The sequence below is a fragment of the Martes martes genome, assembly GCF_963455335.1.
Source record: "Martes martes genome assembly, chromosome: 10".
NCBI classification, from domain to species: Eukaryota; Metazoa; Chordata; class Mammalia; order Carnivora; family Mustelidae; genus Martes; species Martes martes.
Genome location: NC_137898.1, coordinates 50,976,715 through 50,999,690, shown reverse-complemented (window position 1 = coordinate 50,999,690; position 22,976 = coordinate 50,976,715). Strand labels below are relative to the sequence as shown.

General features: G+C 41.3%; 1 protein-coding gene across 1 annotated transcript in view; it reads left to right on the top strand.

The window, feature by feature from the left end:
* Positions 1–467: 467 nt before the first annotated feature.
* The window catches only part of SWAP70 (switching B cell complex subunit SWAP70), a 63,043-nt gene continuing 40,534 nt past the window's right edge, over positions 468–22,976 (top strand). Inside the window, exon 1 of the mRNA XM_080817716.1 lies at positions 468–663. Within this exon, the coding sequence (XP_080673842.1) occupies positions 565–663 (99 nt within the window). The 5' untranslated portion in view covers positions 468–564. The remainder of the gene's footprint in view (positions 664–22,976) is intronic.

Sequence of the window (22,976 nt, the reverse complement as noted above, 5' to 3'; positions counted from 1 at the left end):
GGAACGTTTGAGAAGTTAATATAAACCTTCTCTCAGAAGCCCTTCCCTGCCTCCCCCCTCCCCCCAACATCCTCTCCGGCTAGGAGCTGCGCTAGCATTGGACCCCCTGCTCAGGGACTTTCCCGGCTCTTCTTAGTTCTCCCGAAGACAGTGGCAAGTCCGCGGGACAGTTGCGGGGCTCTTTTTTTTCCCACTGCGGTGCGCGGGCTGGAGGCTGCCTCACCCCGACTCTCATTTTTCCTAGGAATGGGGGTCGCAAGCCCTAAAGGTAGCCCGAGTAGGTTTGGGGTACACGAGGACCTGCGGGGTTGTGCTCAGCGTCCAAGTCGGGAGGAAAGGCCCGCAGGGGTGGGAAGTCCAGTGCACTCCCGAGTCCACCCTGCACTCCCACCCCAGCGCGCCCGGCTTGGAGCAGGGGCCAGGGGGCGGGGCTTAGAGGGGGCGGGGCCTGCCGCGGTCAGGTGACTGAAAGGCGGGCGGCTGTGGCCGCGGTGACGGAGGGGCGTCAGACTCGCCTTGGGGTCGGAGAGGCAGGCTGGCAGTCAGGATAGCCACGCCGCGGCCATGGGGGGCTTGAAGGACGAGCTGCTCAAGGCCATCTGGCACGCCTTCACCGCACTTGACCTGGACCACAGCGGCAAGGTCTCTAAATCCCAGCTTAAGGTGGGCGCTCCCCCCAACCCCCGACGTCCCAGTCCCCAACTCCGACTCTCCCCGGCGCGCGCTCCACCCCCCCCCCGGTGATGGAAGCCGGCCCGGGAGGGCGGTGACCCCAGGGAGGGGTGAGCAGGAATGCGGCCGGGCGGCCTGCTCCGCGCAGAGGGGCCAGAGACCGGCGTTTGGCATTCTGCCTCCCTCTTGCCTTCGGGCGGTGCCCTCGGGCGGGTAGTTAGTCCCCTCAGGGCTTCCCGTGAGCGGTGGCGGGTGGGTTAGACGGGGATGGGGTCTGAGGGGCCAGGCGGGCTCCTTTGGGCAAGGTACGGTGGGGGGCGGTTAGGGGGACGCCCAGAAAGTCTCAGACTCGGAGAGGGCGATGGGAAGCTCCTAATTAGACAGAATACCCAGGTTACCGCTGTACTCTGGAAGAGGAAGGGACTTACCCAAGGTCGCTGGGCAGAACCTTCTGCAGAGCGCACGCTCCACACCCGGGCAGCCCTCAAAACGGCCAGCTGCACCCGAGGCAGTCTGGCTGTTCGGAGGAGGGAGAAGTGCCCGGCGCCTGGTCTCCAGGAGCTTCCTCCTTTGGGGGCTTTGGTGATGGGGCACTTGTTAGAAACACCTCACCGCCTGGGGACTTTAGGTCGGTCACTCGTGTGCTGCGTCCCTCAGGGACCTTAGTTCCGGTGAGGAGCCCTGATCTTTCTGTCAGAGTCTTTATTGTGACTGCCAAAGACCCCATCATTGAGAGTATAGGGTATAAATAAAGGAATGCTTGTAAATTGAGTAACCCCAAGCAGGGAAAGTGGCACTTAGCCAGGAGAAATTGGCAGCTTCTTGAAAGTATAAAATATAGAAACAGACAAGAAGAGCCATTCACAGGCATTTTCTAATATCCACATTTTGGATCTGAATGTCTGGTTTTCTTAGCCTCTTCTGGGAATGAGTTTCTGAAGATTGGATTTGCTTTGTTTATTTTGTGCAGTAATCAGGAGGGTTTTATGAGTGGTGGCTTTTATGTCAGTAGGATTTAGCATTCACTCTCCTCCCTTGATCTTCCTTTCACACTCCTTTCTTCTTCTCGTTCATAAAATCATAGTCTGGAAGGGTTCACAGAGATCATTCTCTTAATCTTTATTTTACTTTTAAACTCCAGTAAAATTGACTTTTTGATGTACGGTTCTATGAGTTTAAACACATGTACAAATATCTATGGAATTTAAATCAGGTTTCCATCAGTTCTGTCACGCCAGAAAGTTTCATATTGCTGTTGCACCTCCAGCTGTGGTCAGCCAGTGGTGTGTTCTATTCTTAATTGCTACAGTTTTGTCTTTTCCACAGTGTCATGTAAATGAAGCCATTTGGTATGTAGCCTTTTGACACTGGCTTCTTTTATTCAGGGTAATGCCTTAGACATTCATCCATGTTATTGTGTGTATGTATTAATACTTTTTTTTTTTTAAAGATTTTATTTATTTATTTATCAGAGAGAGAGAGAGAGCGCGCGCGCGCAAGTACAAGCAGGGAGAGCAGCAGGCAGGGGCAGAAGCAGGTTCCCTGCTGAGCAAGGAACCTGATGTGGAACTCTATCCCAGGATCCTGGGATCATGACCTGAGCCAAAGGCAGATGCTTAACCCACTGAGCCACCCAGGCGCCCCAGTATGAATACTTATTTTTATTAACTAATCCATTGTATGGATATACCCAAGTTAATCTATTAATCCTTGAACATTTGTGTTATTTTCCCTTTTTGATGATTATGAATAGAGCTGTGTTTTACTTTTTAACTTTTTTTTTTTTAAGATTTTATTTATTTATTCAACAGACGGGAGATCACAAGTAGGCAGAGAGGCAGGCAGAGAGAGGGAGAAGCAGGCTCCCTGCCGAACAGAGAGCCCAATGCAGGGCTCCATCCCAGGACCCTGAGATCATGACCTGAGCTGAAGGCAGAGGCTTAACCCTATGAGCCACCCAGGTGCCCCTACTTTTTGCCTTTTTTTAAAAGATTTTATTTATTTATTTAAGAGCGAGAGAGTGGGAGAGAGTGCATACAAGCAGCGGGAGCAGCAGGCAGAGGGAGAAGCAGGCTTCCCATTGAGCAGGGAGCCCCATGCTGGACTCAGTCCTAGGACCCTGGAATCATGTGTGACCTGAGCCAAAGGCAGACACTTAAGTGACTGAACCACCCAGGTGCCCTTACTGTTTTTACTTTTAATTTACTTATACCACTATATTTAAAGTGGATTTCTTCTAGAGAGCATGTAGTTGGGTCTTGTTCTTTAATCCATTCTGACAATCTCTGTCTTTTAATTGTTGTGTTTAGACCATTTACATTTCATGTCATTATTGATATGGTTAGATTTAAGGCCACTAATTTTACTATTTGGTTTCTGTTTTCCTATTTTTTGTTCCACTGTTTCTCCTTTCCTTCCTTCTTTTAGATTACTTGAATATACTTCAGTATTTCATTTTAATACTGAGTTTTTGATTTTTTTTTTAAAGATTTTATTTGTTTATTTGACACAGAAAGAGTGAGCACAAATAGGGGATGCTGCAGGCGGAGGGAGAGGGAGGAGCAGGCTCCCCGCTGAGCAGGGAGCCCAAAATGGGGCTTGATCCAGGACCTTGGGACCATGACCTGAGCTGAAGGCAGATGCTTAACTGACTGAGCCACCCAGGTGCCTTGATACTGAGTTTTTTTACTTTATTTTTTTGTATAGTTTCCTTAATGGCTGCTCTAGAGATTATAATATATACCTAACTTTACAGTCTACTTAGAATTAATATTTTACCACTTTAGGAGAAATGTGGAAATCTTATCACCATTTAAGTCCTTTTAACCTCCCTGCTTTATAATTGCCATATTTATTAATTTACACACATTGAAAACTTTACCAGACAATGTTAAAAAATTTTTTCAAACACCGTTTTTATTTTAAAGATCTCTTAGGAATAATTTTTTCTCCCCAGATAACTTTTAACTTTTTAATTTATCTATTTTATTTATTTATTATTATTTTTTAAAGATTTTTAAAGATTTACTCGACAAAAAGAGACACAGTGAGAGAGGGAACACAAGAATACAAGCTGGGTAGTGGAAGAAGGAGAAGCAGGCTTCCTGTGGAGCAAGGAGCCTGATGCAGGGCTTGATCCTAGGACTCTGGGACTATGACCCGAGCCAAAGGCAGATGCCCAATGACTGAGCCACCCAGGCGCCCCACTCTTTAACTTTCTTAAAAACAGGTTTTATTTAAAAAAAAACAACAACAACAACAAAAAAACAGGTTTTATTTATTTATTTGAGAGAGAGAGTGCGCACAAGCAGGAGGACTGGCAGGCAGAGGGAAGGGGAGAAGTAGACTCCCCACTGAACAGGAAGCCCAAATTGGGGCTCAATTCCAGGACCCTGGGATCATGACCTGAGCCTGAGCTGAAGGCAGATGCTTCACTGACTGAACCACCCAGGTACCCTGATAACTCTTTAATTTTATAGGTAAGGTGGATTAAGCTTATGAGATGTTTGGTGGCTTGCCCAGACTCCCAGCTGTAAGTAGTAGCTGAATCTAGTACCAAGATTTTTAAACCTTTGAGCCAATTTTGTTCATTTTTTCTCATTTGGTTGATGACATAAATGAGATGTTTCTGTTACTTTTGTTGCACTCCCTTCAAAATTGTCCTTGCAACTGCTTATAGAAAAAGGGGATTCTTGACTGAAAGGCTTGGCAAGAAATATTAAATCCCAGGACATATGTTCATCCACAAGATGTTGATAATACAGCTATGCAATTGTATTTTGTCTGTCCCTTGTCTGCTTAACTGAGAGACTTTGGGGTTGATTTAGTTCTGTTTATCTTGCCAGTCTTCCTGGAATGGAAAATATTAAGAAAAAATTTCTGTTTAGATCTTTCCTTTTTGTTTTGACTCTGAAATTTGACATCCACTGATTTTATTGGCTAGGAGTAGAGTTTTTGCCTTAATTCGTTCATTCATTCGTTCATACAATAACCTTTTGTGTGTCTATTCTGTGTAAGATACCATGTTAATTTCATAACAAGAGCTCTTTTTAAGAGCTCTTTTTAAGCTCTTTTTTCTTTATTTTCTTTCTTTACTTTTTATTATATATAATGTATTATTTGTTTCAGGGGTTCGGGTCTGATTCATCAGTCTTACACAATTCACAGTGTTCACCATAACACATACTGTCCCCAGTGTCCGTCACCCAGCCACCCTATCCTTCCCACCCTTCTCTACTCCAGCAACCCTCAGTTTGTTTATTGAGATTAAGAGTCTCTTATGGTTTATCTCCCTCTCTGGTTTCATCTTGTTTAATTTTTTCCTCTCTTCCCCTATGATCCTCTGGAATTTGTTTCTCAAATTCCACGTATCAGTGAGATCATATGATAGTTGTTTTTCTCTGATTGACTTATTTCGCTTAGCATAATACCCTCTAGTTCCATCCATGTTGTTGCAAATGGCAAGATTTCATTTTTTTGATGGCTGCATTATATTCCATTGTGTATATATACACCATGTCTTCTCTATCCACTCATCTGTCCATGGACATCTAAGGTTTTTCGATAGTTTGGCTATTGTGGACATTGCTGCTATAACATTGGGATGCACATGCCCCTTTGGATTACTACATTTGTATCTTTTTTTTAAGTTTTTTTTTTTTTTTGAAGTTTGTTTATTCATTTGTCAGAGAGAGGGAACACAAGCAGGGGCAGCAGGAGAGGGGAAGCAGGCTTCCTGCCAAGTAGAGAGCCAATATGGGGCTCTATCCCAGGACCCTGGGATTATGACTAGAGCTGAAGGCAGACACTTAACAACTGAGCCACCCAGGCACCCTACTACATTTGTATCTTTGGGGTAAATAACCCAGTAGTGCAATTTGCTGGGTCATAGGGCAGTTCTATTTTCAACTTTTTGAGGAACCTCCATACTGTTTTCCAGAGTGGCTGCACCGGCTTGCATTCCTACCACCAGTATAGGAGAGTTCTCCTTTCTGTGCATCCTCACCAACACCTTTCGTTTCCTAACTTAATTTTAGCCATTCTGACTTGTGTGAGGTGGTATCTCATTGTGGTTTTGATTTATATTTCCCCGATGCCGAGTGATGTTGAACACTTTTTCTTCACTTTCATGTGTCTGTTGGCCATTTGGATGTCTTCCACCCATTTCTTGATTGGATTATTTGTTCTTTGGGTGTTGAGTTTGGTAAGTTCTTTATAGATTTTGGATACTAGCCCTTTATCTGATATGTCATTTGTAATTATCTTCTCCCATTCAGCTGGTTGTCTTTGGTTTTGTTGACGGTTTTTTTTTTTTGCTGTGCAAAAGCTTTTTATCTTGATGAAGTCCTAGTAGCTCATTTTTGCTATTTTTAGGTTCTTAAGAGTTAATATCATAACTGCTTTATTAAATACCAGACTAAATATCCAAAACAAATTTTATAATTTATCACTTTGTAAAATTGTTTGGGCATTCTAAAATATTTTTGAAATGGATATTCACTAACTATTTTAATAGACACTTCATGTGTTAGATACTGTGCCTGATGCTAGGGATGGTAGTAGAGTTTGGGGAGAGGGGAGAAACAAATACAAATTTTTGCCTTCAAAGAGTTTAAATTTTGGTAGGCAAATTAAGAAATTAATCAACCATTAGAGATGGTTGGTTCTCTCTCTCAATTACATTACTTAGTTACCTTATCCTTAAGAAATGTAAAGTCTGCTTCTCCCTCTTCCTCTGCCCTCCCCAGCCACTTGTGTGCTCTCTCTAACTCCCTCCCTCCCTCTCACTTGCTCTCTATCTCAAATAAATTAAATCCTTTTTTTTAAAACTTTTATTTATTTATTTATTTGACACACACACACACACACACACACACACACACACACAGATCATAAGTAGGCAGAGAGGCAGGCAGAGAGACAGGGGGAAGCAGGCTCCCTGCTGAGCAGAGAGCCTGATGTGGGGCTCGATCCTAGGACCCTGAGATCATGACCTTGGCCAAAGGCAGAGGCTTAACTCACTGAGCCACCGAGGCACCCCAATAATTAAAATCTTAAAAAAAAAAAGAAATGTAAAGTCTGGTGGTTGAGATAAGAAATAAGTATTATTGGATAGAGGATGTCGAGTGGGTTAGAAGGCACCATTAGACTTTAAGGAAGAGGTGATTACTTTTTACTGGTGAGATTATTTCATGAAAAAGTCTTCTTTGAAATAAACTCCTAAGACGGATGTGATTATATAGAAACAAATACAGGAGGGAGGGGTAAACCCATTCTATTCATTCATTCATTCATTCATTGGATATTCATTGGATATTTGTTGACTGCTGTTAGCTCCAAGGCATCCCTGTGAACTATTGCAGCAGACAGGAATTAATCAGTCATTTATGGGGACTTCTTTTTAACTTATTTTGATTGCAGTATAGAATATTCTCTTAAATATAGAATATTTAAGAGAGAGTTATTGCTGGTGATAAAGCAATAGAAATAGATTGTGGTTAATGCATGGAAGACTTTGAGTACTGGGTTAGTGGGGTAGGTGCCATAGAGCCTCCAAGTTTTCTGAGAGGTGATGGGCCATGATAAAAAGTGCACTTTAGGAAGTCACTTGGACTGTACCATGTGACCTGGGTTAGAGTGGATTGGGCATATTAGAATTAAGAAACTATTGTAGTAGCCCTAATGAGAGGTTTAGGGCTGAAGGTGGTGAGGATGGACAAGTGGGGGATGGTGGGTGAAGGAATTTTGCTCTCTTGTAGCCGGCTCATGATTGGGTGTGAGAAATGAAAAGGACAGTCAGAAAAGTTTCAAATTTCAACTGTGGTTGACCAATGGATAGTAGTGGTTTTTAACAGAAACAGGAAAGTTATGAAAAGGAACTGTTTAGAAAAGAAAGGAAAGTTAGCTTTGAACATGTATAGGGTTTTGTTTACTTTGTTTTGTTTTTGAAGTCCTTGTTGGAGATGATGTCCTTGGCAAGAGTGGGGCTGTCAGTACAGGATCTGATTAGTTGAAACTTGGAAAAAAGAGAGGCGAGATTAATTAATGGCCTTGGGGAATGGCTAGAGTATGTGGTGAGAGGAAGAATAGAAGCGAAGGGTCCGGAAAGGAGAGTAAGAACCACTTTGGAGCAACACTGGAACTGAGGGAGAAGAGACTTCAAGGAAGACATGGTCTCTTATCTTTGAGAGTTGAGTTATTATTATTATTGTTTTATACATATATTTTAGAGATTGTAAAGTAATGAAAGTGTCTCTTCCCTGCTATAGCTTATAAACTACATATTTCTTCTCTAAAGTGAAGTTGTGAAAAGTTTGAAGTATTGGCATCGTTTTGGGAATAAATTCATTTTTTTACTTTTAGGAGATTACTTTGTAGTATAGTACTCATTTAGGTAGATGTGTTTGAGTCATTGCTATAATTAGTAAATATTGGGGCACCCAGCTGGCTTAGTCGGTTAAGTGACTGCCTTCAGTTCAAGTCATCATCTCGGGGTCCTGGGATCCAGCCCTGCATTGGATTCCCTGCTCAGTGGAGAGTCTACTTCTCCCTCTCCCTCTGCGCTCCACAACCCCCTGCCACCCCCCACCCCCGCCCCGCATGCAGGAACACTCTCTCTCTCAAAGAAATAAAATCTTTTAAAAAAATTAGTAAATATTTTCCTTCAGGGTCTCTGGTTTAGTACAAAAACTTGTTTTATACATAATTTTTATTAATTAATGGTCTCTTTTTGAGAAAACAAAAATTACTACCTCAGTAAATTTGAAACTTGAAATCCAAAGAATAAACAACATATTATTTTGTTTTACAGCCATAGACTTTCATTAAATTTATCAATAAGATAAAAATAGTGTTTTATCTTATAAAAAAAGTACACAAAATTGGAAAACCACTTGGGACTTGCATAAGCTACTATAGAGGCAAGATGTTGAGGTTGTTTAGTCACAGTGATGCTTCCTTGTTAAGACAATTAGGCATAAGGTCAATGTAGGTCAATATCCTCGTTATCTTCATTAATGGACCCTTCTCCCCCGAGCCCCTGTTCCCTGTACCCTCCACAAAAGGGGGAACCACCTCTGCCTCACTTTTTTTTTTTTTTAAGATTTTATTTATTTATTTGTCAGAGAGAGAGAGAGAGAGCGAGAGAGAGTTAGCACTGGCAGACAGAGACAGAGGGAGAAGCAGGCTCCCTGCTGAGCAAGGAGCCCGATGTGGGACTCGATCCCAGGACACTGGGATCATGACCTGAGCCGAAGGCAGCTGCTTAACCAACTGAGCCACCCAGGCGTCCCTGCCTCACTTTTCTTACCCTTCATTCTTTCTCCTCGTCCTTCTGCATTCCCTGTGATCTCTCAGGCTTCTTTCTTGGAATCCGTGCATCCTCTGCAGGAGCCTTCTCTTTGGCCCCAGTTGTGTTTCTGGCTCCCCACCTGAGCTGCAGATGTACAAGTCTTCATTCCTCACCACACTCAGACTGTGTTCTCCCATAGAAGTCATCAGCTGTATTAGTGTAATTTGCAGTGGGATTGTTAGAAGGCAGCTCATTTTTTTAAATTGTCATATTGATTTGGTATTATTCTGTTTTTCAGGCTGGATACAGAGGGACATTAAACTGAATTATTATTTTATTTATTATTTTAATGATTTTTATTTGAGAAAGAGAAAACGCAGAGCAAGCCAGAGAGAGCACTAGTGGGGGAGGGGCAGGAGGAGGGGGAGAATCAGGCAGGGAGCCAGATGCAGGGCTTTCCATCCCAGGACTCTGTGATCAGGATCTGAGCTGAAGGGAGACACTTAAATGACTGAGCCAGCCAGGTGCCCCTGAATTATTATTTTAAATTAAGCTTTTCCTAATTGTGTAGTGGTTTAGTTGTTGATGGCTAAGTAGATATAGTGGGGAAGGAAATCTTCAGAAACACATTCTCTACTTGCTTTTAAACTTGTATTTATAGTCTTTCCTTAGAATAAACTATAAGACTATTATTGTTTTGAATGCAATTTTTTTAAAGGTTTTTTTTAAAAGATTTTATTTATTTGCCAGAGAGAGAGAGCGAGAGAGAGAGTACACACAAGCAGGGGGAGCGGCAGGCAGAGGGAGAAGCAGGCTTCCTGCTGAGTAGGGAGCCCGATGTGGGACTGGATCCCAGGAGCCCAGAATCATGACCTGAGCCAAAGGCAGTCACTTAACCAACTGAGCCACCCAGGTACCCCAGACTTTCTTTTTTTTTTTTTGAGATTTTTATTATTTATTTATTTGACAGACAGAGATCACAAGTAGGCAGAGAGGCAGGCAGAGAGAGAGGGAGGAGGAAGCAGGCTCCCTGCTGAGCAGAGAGCCCGATGCGGGGCTCAATCCCAGGATCCCGGGATCATGACCTGAGCCGAAGGCAGAGGCTTTAACCCACTGAGCCACCCAGGTGCCCCCAGACTTTTTTTTTTTTTAAAGATTTTCTTTACTTAGATGCCTGGGTGGCTCAGTTGGGTTAAGTGGCTCAGCTGGGTTATTAAGCATCTGCCTTTGGCTCAGGTCATGATCCCAGGGTCCTGGGATCGAGTCCTACATGGGGCTTCTTGCTCAGTGGAGAGTCTGCTTCTCTCTGACTGCTGCTCCCCCTGCTTGTGTGCGTGCTCACTCTCTCTCTCTCTGACAAATATATAAAATAAAATCTTTTAAAAATTAGTTAAAAGTAAAGACTTTATTTATTTATTAGAGAGAGAGATCATGAGCAGGAGGGAGGGGTATAGGGAGAAGCAGACTCCCCGCTGAGCAGAGAGCCCAAAGTGGGCTTGGTCCCAGGACTCTGGAATCATGACCTGAGGCGAAGGCACATGCTTAACCTACTGAGCCACCTAGGCATCGTGAACAGACATTTCTGCAAGAAGGACATCCAGATAGCCAACAGACACATAAGATGCTCAGCATCACTTATCATTAGGGAAATGCAAATCAAAACCACAATGAGATAACACCTCACAGCTGTCAGAATGACTAAAATAAAAAACGCCAGAAACAGCAAGTGTTGGTGAAGATGTGGAAAAAAAGGAATCCTCCTTCACTGTTGGTGGAAATGCAAACTAGTGCAGCCACTCTGGAAGATGGTATGAAGGTTTCTCAAAAAATACAGAATTACTGTGTGATCTAGTAACTCCATGACTGGGTATTTATGAAATATGAAAACATTAATTTGAAAGATATATTCACCCCTCTGTTTATTGAAGCATTATTTATAATAAGATATGGAAGCAACTCAAGTGTCCATGGATAGACGAATGGATAAAGAAGATGTGGTGTATGCATACAATGGAATATTACTCAGCCATGAAAAAGAGTGAAATCTTATTTGCAACAACATGGATGGATCTAAAGGGCATGATGCTAAGTGAAATAAGTTAGGCAAAGAAAGACAAAAACCATATGATTTCATACATGTAGATTTAAGAAACAAAACAGATTAAAAAAGAGAAGAAAAAAAGACAAATATAGAGAACAAATTGGTAGTTACTCAAGGGGAGGGCGGTAGGTGCAGGAAGGGTGAAATAGTTAAGGCGGATTAGGAGTACATGTATTGTGATGGGCACTGATTTTATTTTTTCTTTTTTAAGAATTTATTTATTTGAGCGAGAGAAAATGAATGGGGGGGACAGGAGGGACAGAGGGAGACAGAGAGGCAGACTTCCCCAATGAGCAGGGAGCCCAATGCAGAGCTCAGTCTCAGGACTCTGGAATCATGACCTGACCCAAAGGCAGATGCCTAACTGACCGAGCCACCCAGATGCCCCAGAGTAATGTATTCTTGAATCACTATATTGTACACCTGAAACTAATATAACACTGTGTATTAATTATACTGGCTTAAAATAACATAAAAATTTTAAAAAAAGAAGAAAATGCATGTAATTCAAGAAGATAAGATAATGAAAGCTATTATGTAAACACTTGTACATCAAAGAGAAACTAAGAATAAGTCATACAAACACATGGTATAGGATTCATAAAGTTCTTTGTGCCTGGGTGGCTCAGTCAGTTGGGTGTCTGCCTTTGGCTCAGGTCATAATCCCAGGGTCCTGGGCTCAAGCCCTGTGTTGGGCTCCCTGCTCTGTGGGCAGTCTGCTCTCCATCTCCCTCTGCTCCTCACCCCCACTTATGTTCTCTTGCTCTCTCTCTTGCTCAAAAAAAAAAAAAAAAATCATAAAGTTCAAAAGGGCATTTACAGAAGTGAAAAGTAAGTTTTCTTCAACCCTTGTCCTACACTATTTTCCTGCTCTGGAGGTAACCATTATTACTAGTTTATTATGTTCCTTCCAGAGATCAAAATGTACCTTAAGATTAATACTTATTGTTTTAGTAAGAGTTGTCCTTTTATTTTTTATTTATTGTTATTATTTTTTAAAGATTTTATTTATCCGAGAGAGACAGAGACAGCGAGAGAAGGAACACAAGCAGGGGGTGTGGGAGTAGGAGAAGCAGGCTTCCCACTGAGCAGGGAGCCCGATGTGGGGCTCAATCCCAGGACTCTGGTATCATGACCTGAGCCGAAGGCAGATGCCTAATGACTGAGCCACCCAGGCGCCCCAAGTGTTGTCCTTTTAAATATAGCAAAGTCTAGTGATATTTTTTGCAACCTTTATTATAACTTTACTTTGCAATTATGGTTGCAGTGCGAATTACATGTCAGTCCTGGAAATGTCTTGAAATAAGCTTTTTGGTTGTGCACTTTTATCCTGTTTTTAGAAACACAGGGTTTTGTTTTGTTTCAAATTGTGCCCTTTTGAAGTAAAACAGAATCTAAGTGGAAAAAAAATTTTTGGGAATATGGGTAGTTTGAATCTTTATTCATTTCTCAATGTTCATTTTTAGCGAAATATTTTTTATTCTTTGCTTTGCAGTTTTTGTATCTTATGAATAGAACATTATATGCTCTATTCCCATGTAGGCATTTAGCCTTAAAATTTTTGAATCTTATCAGTTACAAAAGTAATTGAGCCTGGGCAGTGTGTCAGTTGAAAATACAGTAGTCCCTACTTATCTGCGTTTTCGAATTTCACAGTTTCATTTACCTGCAGTCATCTGTGGTCTGGAAGCAGATGATCCCTATTCTAACATTTTTCAGAAGTTCTCTAATAGCATAACAGTATGTCACAGTGCCTCCGTCATTCACTTCACTTATCTTATCACGTAGGCCTTTTATCATCTCTTATAATTACAGGAAGGGTGAGTATAGGACAATATTTTGAGAGAGATATGACATTCACATAACTTTTGTTACAGTATGTTATAATCTGTTTTTTTTAAAGGATTTTATTTATTTATGTAACAGAGAGAGAGAGAGAGATTACAAGTAAGCAGAGAGGCAGGCAGAGAGAGAGGGGGAAGCAGGCTCCCCACTGAGCAGAGAGCCTGGTGTGGGGCTGGATCCCAGGACCCTGAGATCATGACCTGAGCCGAAGGCAGAGGCTTAACCCACTGAGCCACCCAGGCATCCTATAATTATTCTATTTTATTATTAGTTATTGTTGTTAATCTTTTTACCGTGCCTAATTTATAAATTAAACTTGATCATAGATATATATGTATCTAAAAAAACATATATCTAGAGTTCAGTACTATCCGATAGGTTTTCAGGATTCCACTTGAAATATGTCCACTGCATAAGCAGGACAGCTGTATACAGGAAGCAAGTTGTAATGGGCTTTTATCGTGTGAAACACATGTAAAAATATGTCTAATTTTTGTGAACTTGTCATGTATAATATTTTTCCCTAAATTTTTTAAGGTGTTGAGCTTTATTTTTTAAATATTTTATTTATTTATTTATTTGACAGAAAGAGAGCACAAGCAGGGGGAGCAGCAGAGGGAGCAGCAGAGGAAGAGGGAGAAGCAAGCTCTCTGCTGAGCAGGGAGCCCTGTGTGGGGCTTGATCCCAGGACCCTGGGATCATGATCTTAGCTGATGGCAGACGCTTAACTGCCTGATCAATCCAGGCGCCCCTTTCCCCCTAATCTTTAGTACTAGTTTCTGTTAACCTCTGTGGTAAAAGTTCTTTCTGTTGAAGAACTAAAAACTCTAATTAAAAAATGGGATTCAGGGGCGCCTGGGTGGCTCAGTGGGTTAAAGCCACTGCCTTCAGCTCGGGTCGTGATCCCGGCGTCCTGGGATTGAGCCCTGCATCGGGCTCTCTGCTCAGCGGGGAGCCTGCTTCCTCCCTTCTCTCTCCGCCTGCCACTATGCCTACTTGTGATCTGTCTGTCAAATAAATAAATAAAATCTTTAAAAAAAATGGGATTCAGTAATTGGAATCATGAGTAAGCCTATAAAAGTCTTTGTAAATATTTTTTATATTTCACCAAAACAAAATAGTAAAGACAGCTCTCCAAATAAAGAACATGTAAGAGACATTTAAAAATCTTAAAATGGTAATAATGGATTCTGGGTTATTTCCTTTCTTCATTCCTCATTTGCTAAAGCTTTTCAATGAGATGAGTTGGAAGTTTTGGGGTTTTTTTGAAATAACATGTAAACTTCTGCTTTATTGAAGGTAAACTGTGAGGCATTGTGTGTGTGCGCGCACACCTCCATCTTAAGAGCCAGCGTGCATTTCTAATCTTATGACTCAGAGTTCTTAACCTTGATCTCCATTTCATACTTCCTTTTGGGTCTCACTATAATCCTGAGGTACATAGTACCTGGAAGCTAGAGACAGAAGAGGCTTTGCGTGACCTTTTCTCACTTATTCCATTTGCCATCACAGAGTAGCTATGTTCTCATTCCCTCCCGACAAAGAGGCTTATTATGTAATCCCCTCAGTGGCTAATTAGCACATTGGACCTCGAGGTATTCCAGCTTGCCTCCACAGTTTCTCTTATGTGTGTCCCTGTTCCCGTCCTACAACATAAGTCTAAGGTAGCCCTTTGTCTCCGCATCCTTTATCTTCCCCAGGGATTCATTTCATGAATCTATTTTTCTGCTCTGCTTTCTGCTTTATTTCCTTTTCATTGTACCTTCAGATTCCTTTTTTAAAAAATTCAAAATCTGTGTTTCCTTGAAACTGCAATTCTCAGCAACTAATTAACTGTAGAAAGGTATTTAGGAGTAAATCTGCATGTAGTTGAATTTTATAAATGAAGACATCTTGTGGTTAGGGAGAGATTTCTGCAATATTGGAAAAACTAATTTTTTCATCTTGGGATTCCTCTCTGCTTTCTATACCTTCTGCTTCCTTAGGAATAATTACCTTTGTTTGGTAGTCAAGCATGGAGAGTGGTGTGTATGTGAGCACGGTGTACCAGCCGGACTCCGACACATGCTGAACAGTGTGGAAGGTATTATATTTTCATTGCGTAAGTAGCTGTGGGAGGATGGAGCATTACCTTGCCAGGCAGCACATCCCCATCAGTTCTTTTAGCTCATAGGGTGATGGATGTGGGGTTACATTTTTGATGTTTTCATTCCCGTACAGAATAGATGGTTAACATATATTTGTTGACTGACTACATTAGTGCCAGTACTTCAGAACTGATCCTAAAAGGGGAAGTTACGAGAACTTTTTAGTATTTATTTATTTATTTATTTTTATTTATTTTTTTAAAGATTTTATTTATTTATTTGACAGAGAGAGATCACAAGTAGGCAGAGAGGCAGGCAGAGAGAGGAGGAAGCAGGCTCCCCGCCAAGCAGAGAGCCCGATGCGGGGCTCGATCCCAGGACCCTGAGATCATGACCTGAGCCGATGGCAGAGGCTTTAACCCACTGAGCCACCCAGGCGCCCCACTTTTTAGTATTTATGACAAAGGTAGAGTTTTGAGATTATTGTGATGATGTGGGTGTGGTAATTAGAGGTGAGAGGCTGGAGATGGGAAGACCAATTGGGGAGCATCTGTGAAAGTTGATGAGTCGGTTGATGAGTGCTGCACTGGGATGGTGGCAGTGGGAATCAAAACAGGTTTGTTCCCTATCCTTATAGAGCTTTAGTCCTGTGAATGATGGAGACCCAGCAAACTGTCAGTTCAAATATAGTGAGATAAAGTACACATTTCACCTAAGGCTTGTGGAATCTATTCATAACACTTGCCTGCAATGAATTATTTTATTGTTGGGTGCAATATAGTGATTTTTAAAAAAGATTTTATTTATTTATTTGACAGAGATCACAAGTAGGCAGAGAGGCAGGCAAAGAGAGAGTGGGGGAAGCAGGCTCCCCGCTGAGCAGAAAGCCCTATGCGGGGCTCGATCCCAGGACCCTGGGATCATGACCTGAGCCGAAGGCAGAGGTTTTAACCCACTGAGCCACCCAGGTGCCCCAATATAGTGATTTTTAAGATAAGTTTTATCATTTTTGTCCATTTATTAATTGTCATTCTTGTTTAAAGACAAGCATTCATTTTCTAACTCTTTTTAAATTCAACTTTCACCAGAAAAAAAGTGCTGGGTGCACAGAGGAGGGGAACTTATCTAGCTTAAGGGGAAGATTGGAGGAGTTAGGTCAGAGAATACTTCTAGAGGAAGAGGCATTTGTCGTGGACCTTAAGGGATGATGTGTCAGACTTGTCTGTAAGAACATCTATGATGAAAGATACAGAAAATAAATCCTCTGGAAAAACAGGAAAAAGTCTCAGGAAAGAGCACTTGTTGGGGAGTCAGGAGACCTGTTTTTGCTCTGATACTTGTGTAGCCATGGGAAGTCACTTCTTGCTGGGCTTCAGCTTCCTCATTTGTAAAATGTAGAGTACCAGATGAGGTCTTTGAGGGTTAGCCTTCTAATTTAACTATGTTAGCTTGATGTGTTTACCACAGTCATATCCTGTTGAGTGTTTGCTCTGCAGCAGCTCTTTGTTGGAGTCTCAGAAGGGAGAATGGAACCTGCTGCTGAGGATGGGGAGCCCCTGTTTTGCCAGCATTACATTCTCTGGTTAGCCATAAGTTGATAGAACAGCTCATTCAGTGGAGAGAGGAGTTGGCCTTGGGGGGTGCTGAATTAGATTTAGCAATAGGACAATCTGTAAGTTAAAGAAGTACCAGAAGAGGAGAGTCCATGATTTTGTTGTGAAAGGAATGATAGTATCAAAGTTAGCATCAGGGTAGGAAGCCTGTTTTGGGGGAAAAGGTGATGGGTTTTTTTGGATGTGAGGTAAATTTAGTGTAGAAATCTCTAGATGTAGGGATGTAAATCAGAGGGAAAGACCAGAAGGAGATGTGAGAGTTATTAAAATAGAGGTAACTTAACATTGTCAGAATAAAAGCACTTTTGAAGAAGAGAATAGGGAGAAAGAAGAACTCAGGGCTGAAAATTGAGCTTTGGTAGAGGTGCCTTTATGGGATCACCTCCCTCACCCCTCATTTTCCTAAGGAGAAGAACCAGCATAAGTCTAAGAGGATGGGGTGATCCAGACTGCCAAGTGCCAGCAGCTTGGGAGAATGACTTGTTCAGAAGGTGTCTGTCCTACGATAGGTTCTCCAGGAAGCAGATGGTGAGACAGAGTTGGGATTGCAAAAGGGCCACTGAGAAGAAACACCTAAGGGGGGAAAAAAGAGAAAGAGGAAGCAGAATTGGGAAAAGGAGGTATCAAACTGTGATACAGACTTGACAAAACTAGGAGCAAATGATATCACCATCTTGCTCAGTCATTGGCTGAGGAGCCTAAAGGTAAGGATAAGGATGGGAGCCATATTATGGGGACCATAAGGAGACAGAGTGATCAGAAGAGGGGGCAGCAACGATAAACCTCAGATTTGTGATGTTTATCATCACTTTGGGTGTATACTGTGTCTTCAGATTTTCTTTTGGAGTAGAGTGTACTAAATTGAACTACCTAATTTTTCTCTCTTCCGTTTCAGAGTTCTCTCTCACACTTTTAATCTTACTGAGTCCGTTCCTCAAAAATCTCAACTTGAATTTTGAGGAACTGGATTGCTTTACTAGACCGCAGGTCAGATGAATTACACCTGCTAGTTCTGGTGGCGTGAATAACTAATGGAGGCATTGGTTTTTACTCTAAAAATGATCTGAATTAGAGATTCCAATTAAACAAAAATGCTCTCCAGTAGAATATAGTGGTAGTACAATGAAGTAAACTCAAAGACCTAGATCTAGATAAAAATGATGGAGAAGCAAACTAAATTAGAGAGAGAGAGAGACATAAGAAAATTCTTAAATAGGGCTCATTTAGCACACATTTGTTGAACATCAGGCACTTTATTAGGCTTTGGTATTGTACAGTTGGATAAAATATAGATCTTTCCTTTATGGAACTTACAGAGTAGTGGGAGAGATAGATACACTTATTGGAGTTAAATATTTTTGTACATGATTTATCTTAAAACATTTGTTTATATTGTTATCCAGCAGGAGGGAGACTGGAATCTAAGGAAGTTGTCCCAGATTAGGAGACTTTGTTGCCCGTCATGTGGCTTCTTTAAGAGGCATGGCAAAGCCTAGTTCTTTGTGATGACTGAACTGAGTTAGTTTCATCAATTCTATATTCCTATAGTGATCTCTTCATATTTTGTAATTTTATTGGTGTTCCGTTAGCTGGAACCTCCAGACATACTTAATTTTTAAATTTTCTGTAAATATAAGAACTTCACTTTTTCTGATTATAAAGATAATATGTAGAATATTCAAACAATGCATTGAAATATAGAGGCAAAGGTAAAAGTACCCAAAATTCCACCACCAACGGCAGATGCAATTAACTTTTCAGTGAATATCTTTCTAACATCTTTTCTGTTTCTTCCACCCCTTTATCCTCCCTCTCCTTGCTCTGTACACATATACACATGCATGCACACAGTTGCATATACACAAACATACGTATCCTTTTATATAAATGGGACTATATTTCATATACTTTTGTAACCTATTTTCTTTTCTTTTTTCTTTTTATTCTTTTTTTTTTTTTTTAAAGATTTCTTCTGTTTACTTGACAGAGAGAGAGAGAGAGAGAGACAGCAAGAGCAGGAACACAGGCAGGGGGAGTGGGGGAAGAGAGAAGCAGGCTTCTCGCCTGGTAGGGAGCCCGATGTGGGGCTTGATCATAGGACCCTGGGATCATGACCTGAGCCGAAGGCAGACGTTTAACAGACGGAGCCACCTAGGCACCTCTGTAACCTATTTTCTTTTTTTTTTAAGATTTTATTTATTCATTTTAGAGAGAGAGATCACAAGTAGGCAGAGACAGGCAGAGAGAGAGGAGGAAGCAGGCTCCCCGCTGAGCAGAGAGCCTGATGTGGGGCTCAGGGCTCGATCCCAGGACTCTGGGATCATGACCTGAGCCGATGGCAGAGGCTTTAACCCACTGAGCCACCCAGGCGCCCCTGTAACCTATTTTCTTAAAGAGGTGTTAGGGTTAGCTTTGCATATCACTCCTCATAGATACAGACAGCATGCTTAATAATGGCTATAAACTATTTCACTGTTTTGATGCACCATGTTTTATTTAACCACTTTCCTATTCTTAGATATTTGAGGTGTTTAGATGTTTTCAGCCAGTAAACTTGTTTGGTGGGATTTGTGTGGTTGGTACAGAGGGAAGAAATGCTAGAAAGCTAAAGAGGGCCTGATTTGTCGAGTGGACTTAAATACACGGATGAGATGCTTATTTGGTTTTTTACTTCTGTAGGCTTTTTTTGAATTTTAGATGAGGGAATAATGTGGTATAAGCAGCACTTAAAGATTAACTTAGTAAGGGGTGCCTGGGTGGCTCAGTCCTTTAAGCATCTGCCTTTGGCTCAGGTCATAATCCCCATATCGTGGGATGGAGCCTGCTTTGGGCTCCCTGTTCAGCGGGGAGTCTGCTTCTCCCTCTGCCTCTGCTGCTCCCCAATTGTGCTCTCTAGCGCATGCTCTCTCTCTGTCAAATAAATAAATAAAATCTTCAAAAAAAATGATTAATTTGGTAAAAGTGTCTAGGATTGCATTTAGGGCTGAATCAACATTGAGTTGGAGATTTCTGAGGCTGAATACAGTAAAGATAATTTAAGAGAAAGCAAGCAAGATTGAAACAGTGATAAGCAGGATGAAAGGATATTGTCAGGAAAGGGAAAATGACTCTATGTGGTAAGGGGCAGGACTTCTATTAAGACAATGCTCTGAAGGCAGGGCATAATACTGGTAGGAAATTGGTCATTCTGCTTCATTGTTAGGAAGAGTTTTCTGGTAATTCGCCATTAGCTTGAAATTTTATAAATCAGACAGGAATTTTCATTTTTTTTAAAAGATAGCTTATTATGAATTATAATTCTGTAATTGTGTTGGTTCAGATAAGCTTATTGGAATAGAGATCCCCACCTCCCTTTTCTTCAGTGCTGAAGTTTGCCCATTACGCATATCCTGTAAAGGGAAACTGTGTGACTTGTGGGGGGGCACATTTCAGAGAACCTTTATAATCTCTACATCTTTGGGAGGGAGGAGGGTAAAGATTATGCACTCATGTGTGTTAAAACACTGCTTAGTCGTTCATCATCCTTGGTTTTGTTTTCATGATAGTTGGAGTAAAGTGCTTAAAAAGGGTAATGGCAAACCACTGAATAGGAACAAACCAACGAACAGGGCTCATGCAGCTAATTAGTCATCTCTCGTCAGCAAAGGCCCTGCAGAGGCAATAGTAGATATGAAAGGACTGGAGAGATGGGTTGTTGGCATGGTTATGGATCTTTTATTGTAGTAACAATAGTTTATTCTTCAAATCAAGGGAATGAGAGCAAAGTTGCTTAGCAATCATGTGGGCGCTAGAAGAATGGCCTTTGGAAGCAGGCATTTGAAGTGGGATCAATTCAACTTTTTTGAGAAACTTGCAAACAGTCTGATTAGAGTGATTCAGGGGCAGTCCTCATGCAAATCAAGAACTTGCAGCCCTCTTGTCCTGATTGCTTTTGTCCTGATCTACTTTCCAGCTTCCTCATCTGGAGAGGCTAGCACTTCTTGGAATTGGTTCCCCCAAAGGTGGGTGCTAGGAGATGGGGGCTCCCTGAGAGAGAATGGTTCCAGAGTTCTAGGCATGTGTAGTTCTTTGCCACTGGATTTAACTTGGCTCCACAAAATAGTGCCAGACATCCTATTAGGTCCTGGAGAACTGACTAGGTAGGGTTAGGTGAGCACCAGTCTATCAGTGCACCTTGTCTACAACATGCATACATGGCCACAGGGTATTGGGCTCACTGTTCTTCCAGAAACAGAGGGCAAGTGGCAAATGTGGAAGGGGCATCAGAACAGGAGCCTTGGGTTCTGGCCCAGTTTCACTACGCATAAAATTCTGTGATTTGGGGATATCTCCGAACCTCTGACTCAGACTCTTCATCTGTAAAATAGCAATAATACCTACCTTTCCCCGGGGTGAGACTAAAACCACCAAAGGACAATGCTAGTCTACTCTAAAAAGCATAAAGTACTGTACAAGCTTATGGAGTATTTACTTCTTACTAATAGTTTGTATTCTGGCCTTTAAGATTTTGATTTCTTTATACATTTTTTTATTAAAAAACTTGAGATACTGTTCAGGGTTTTAAAAAAATTGCTGATAATTTTTTTTTTTAAAAAAGATTTCATTTATTTATTTATTTGAGAAGGAAAGAGAGAGCACAAGAACAGGAGGAGAAGGAGAAGCAGACTCCTCACTGAGCAGGGACCCCAATGTGAGGCTCCACCTCAGGACCCTGGGATCATAACCTGAGCTGAAGGCAGATGCTTAACTGATGGAGCCACCCAGGCGTGCCACCCTCTACCTTTTAAAAAGATTTTATTTATTTATGCTGATAAAAAATTTTGAAAAGTTTTAAAGATAGCACACTTTTTTTTCTCTTTTAGTAACAAAACCTTTTCAGTTATCTATTATTCAGTTTGTTATTTTGTTTGATGAAGACTTCCCTATTCTAGGCCATATTAACAATGAAAAAAGCCAATTTATGATCAAATTATAGTGCTTTTGCTGAATTCATAAAACAAGTTTGGGTTGACAGTTAAGGATTGGTCTTTAAAAAAATTTTTTTTTAGAAGCAGGTTTAACACCTTATTCTGCAGTGAGTATGCTGAGAATGAGCAAATAGGTAGCAAAACATTAAACCGTTACAAAATGGTAAGTGGCAAACCACTGAGCAGGAACAGAATGCATGAGCAGGGCTAGTGCTCAGATCTCCTCTAGGGTTGTTGTTACTATTAAGTGTTGCCTCCCTCAGTTTGTTTAACTAAATAAAGAAAGGCAGTTAAGAAAATTCTAGAGAAGTCTAGAGTTCAAATCTAAATCTTCTTTGGTGGGATCACTGAATTGAACTAAGCACCTACACATACAAAGAGCATTGTTGACTTTAGAGAACTAAAACTATGATGTCCTTTATTACTAGAGAGTGTTGGACCACGGATTACAAAACCTGAATTCTAGTCTCTGTTCTGCTAAGTAACCTTAGTTAAAAACAAAACAAGAGAAATTTTCTCTCTTTAAGCCGGTACTTATCAACTATAGGATGAGGTGGATGACAATATGGCACCTAAAGCCCCTGCCAGGACTTTAGTTGGAAGATCTATAAAACCTGAAGGCAGAGAAAGAGGAGTGTGGGAGAGATTGGTGTCTCCTTTTTGTACCTTTGGGAGTTTGCATTAATCAACTACTTTTCTCATGTTACTGTCCTATCTAAAAGCCTGCTAATTGCCCTTTTCTGTCCAAAAAGCTCTCCTTATTTTAAGGCCTAGGTTACATTTCACTTCCTCTGTGAAGTCACTTTAACACACATTGTTTCTCTTTTCTAAACTCATTGATTGATCTGTTAATCATGGTAATTTCTGTGGAAAATACCTTCCTTTTATACCTATCTCTAGAGAGTAGATTAATGTGAAAGAAAAAATATAGACTTCGAAGTTAAATAGATCTAGCTGTATGATCTTACGTCAGCCACTTTCTAAAAATACATGTTTAATGTTTTTTAATAGAACATTTTTGATTAGATAAAATTTTTTTCAAGCTTAAGAAAAAGAGGAGGTGCAGTGAAAAGTCTTCTTCCTCAGGTCTACCACCAAGCTAGTCTTTCCCTGACTGTTATTAGTTTTTTATATATTCTGCTAGAGTTTTTAATTTTTTAAAGAAATAGAACCTGTATTTATCTATCTTTAAGATTTGTTTATTTGTCAGAGAGAGAGCCCAAGGAGGGGGAGCAGCAGACAGAGGGAGAGGCAGGCTCCCTGGAGCCGGATGGGATCCCAGGGCCCTGGGATCATGACCTGAGCTGAAGGCAGACACTCAACCGACTGAGCCACCGAGGTGCCCCTCTGCTAGAGTTTCTTATTTTTTCTTTCTTTTTCTTTTACATAAAAGATGGCACA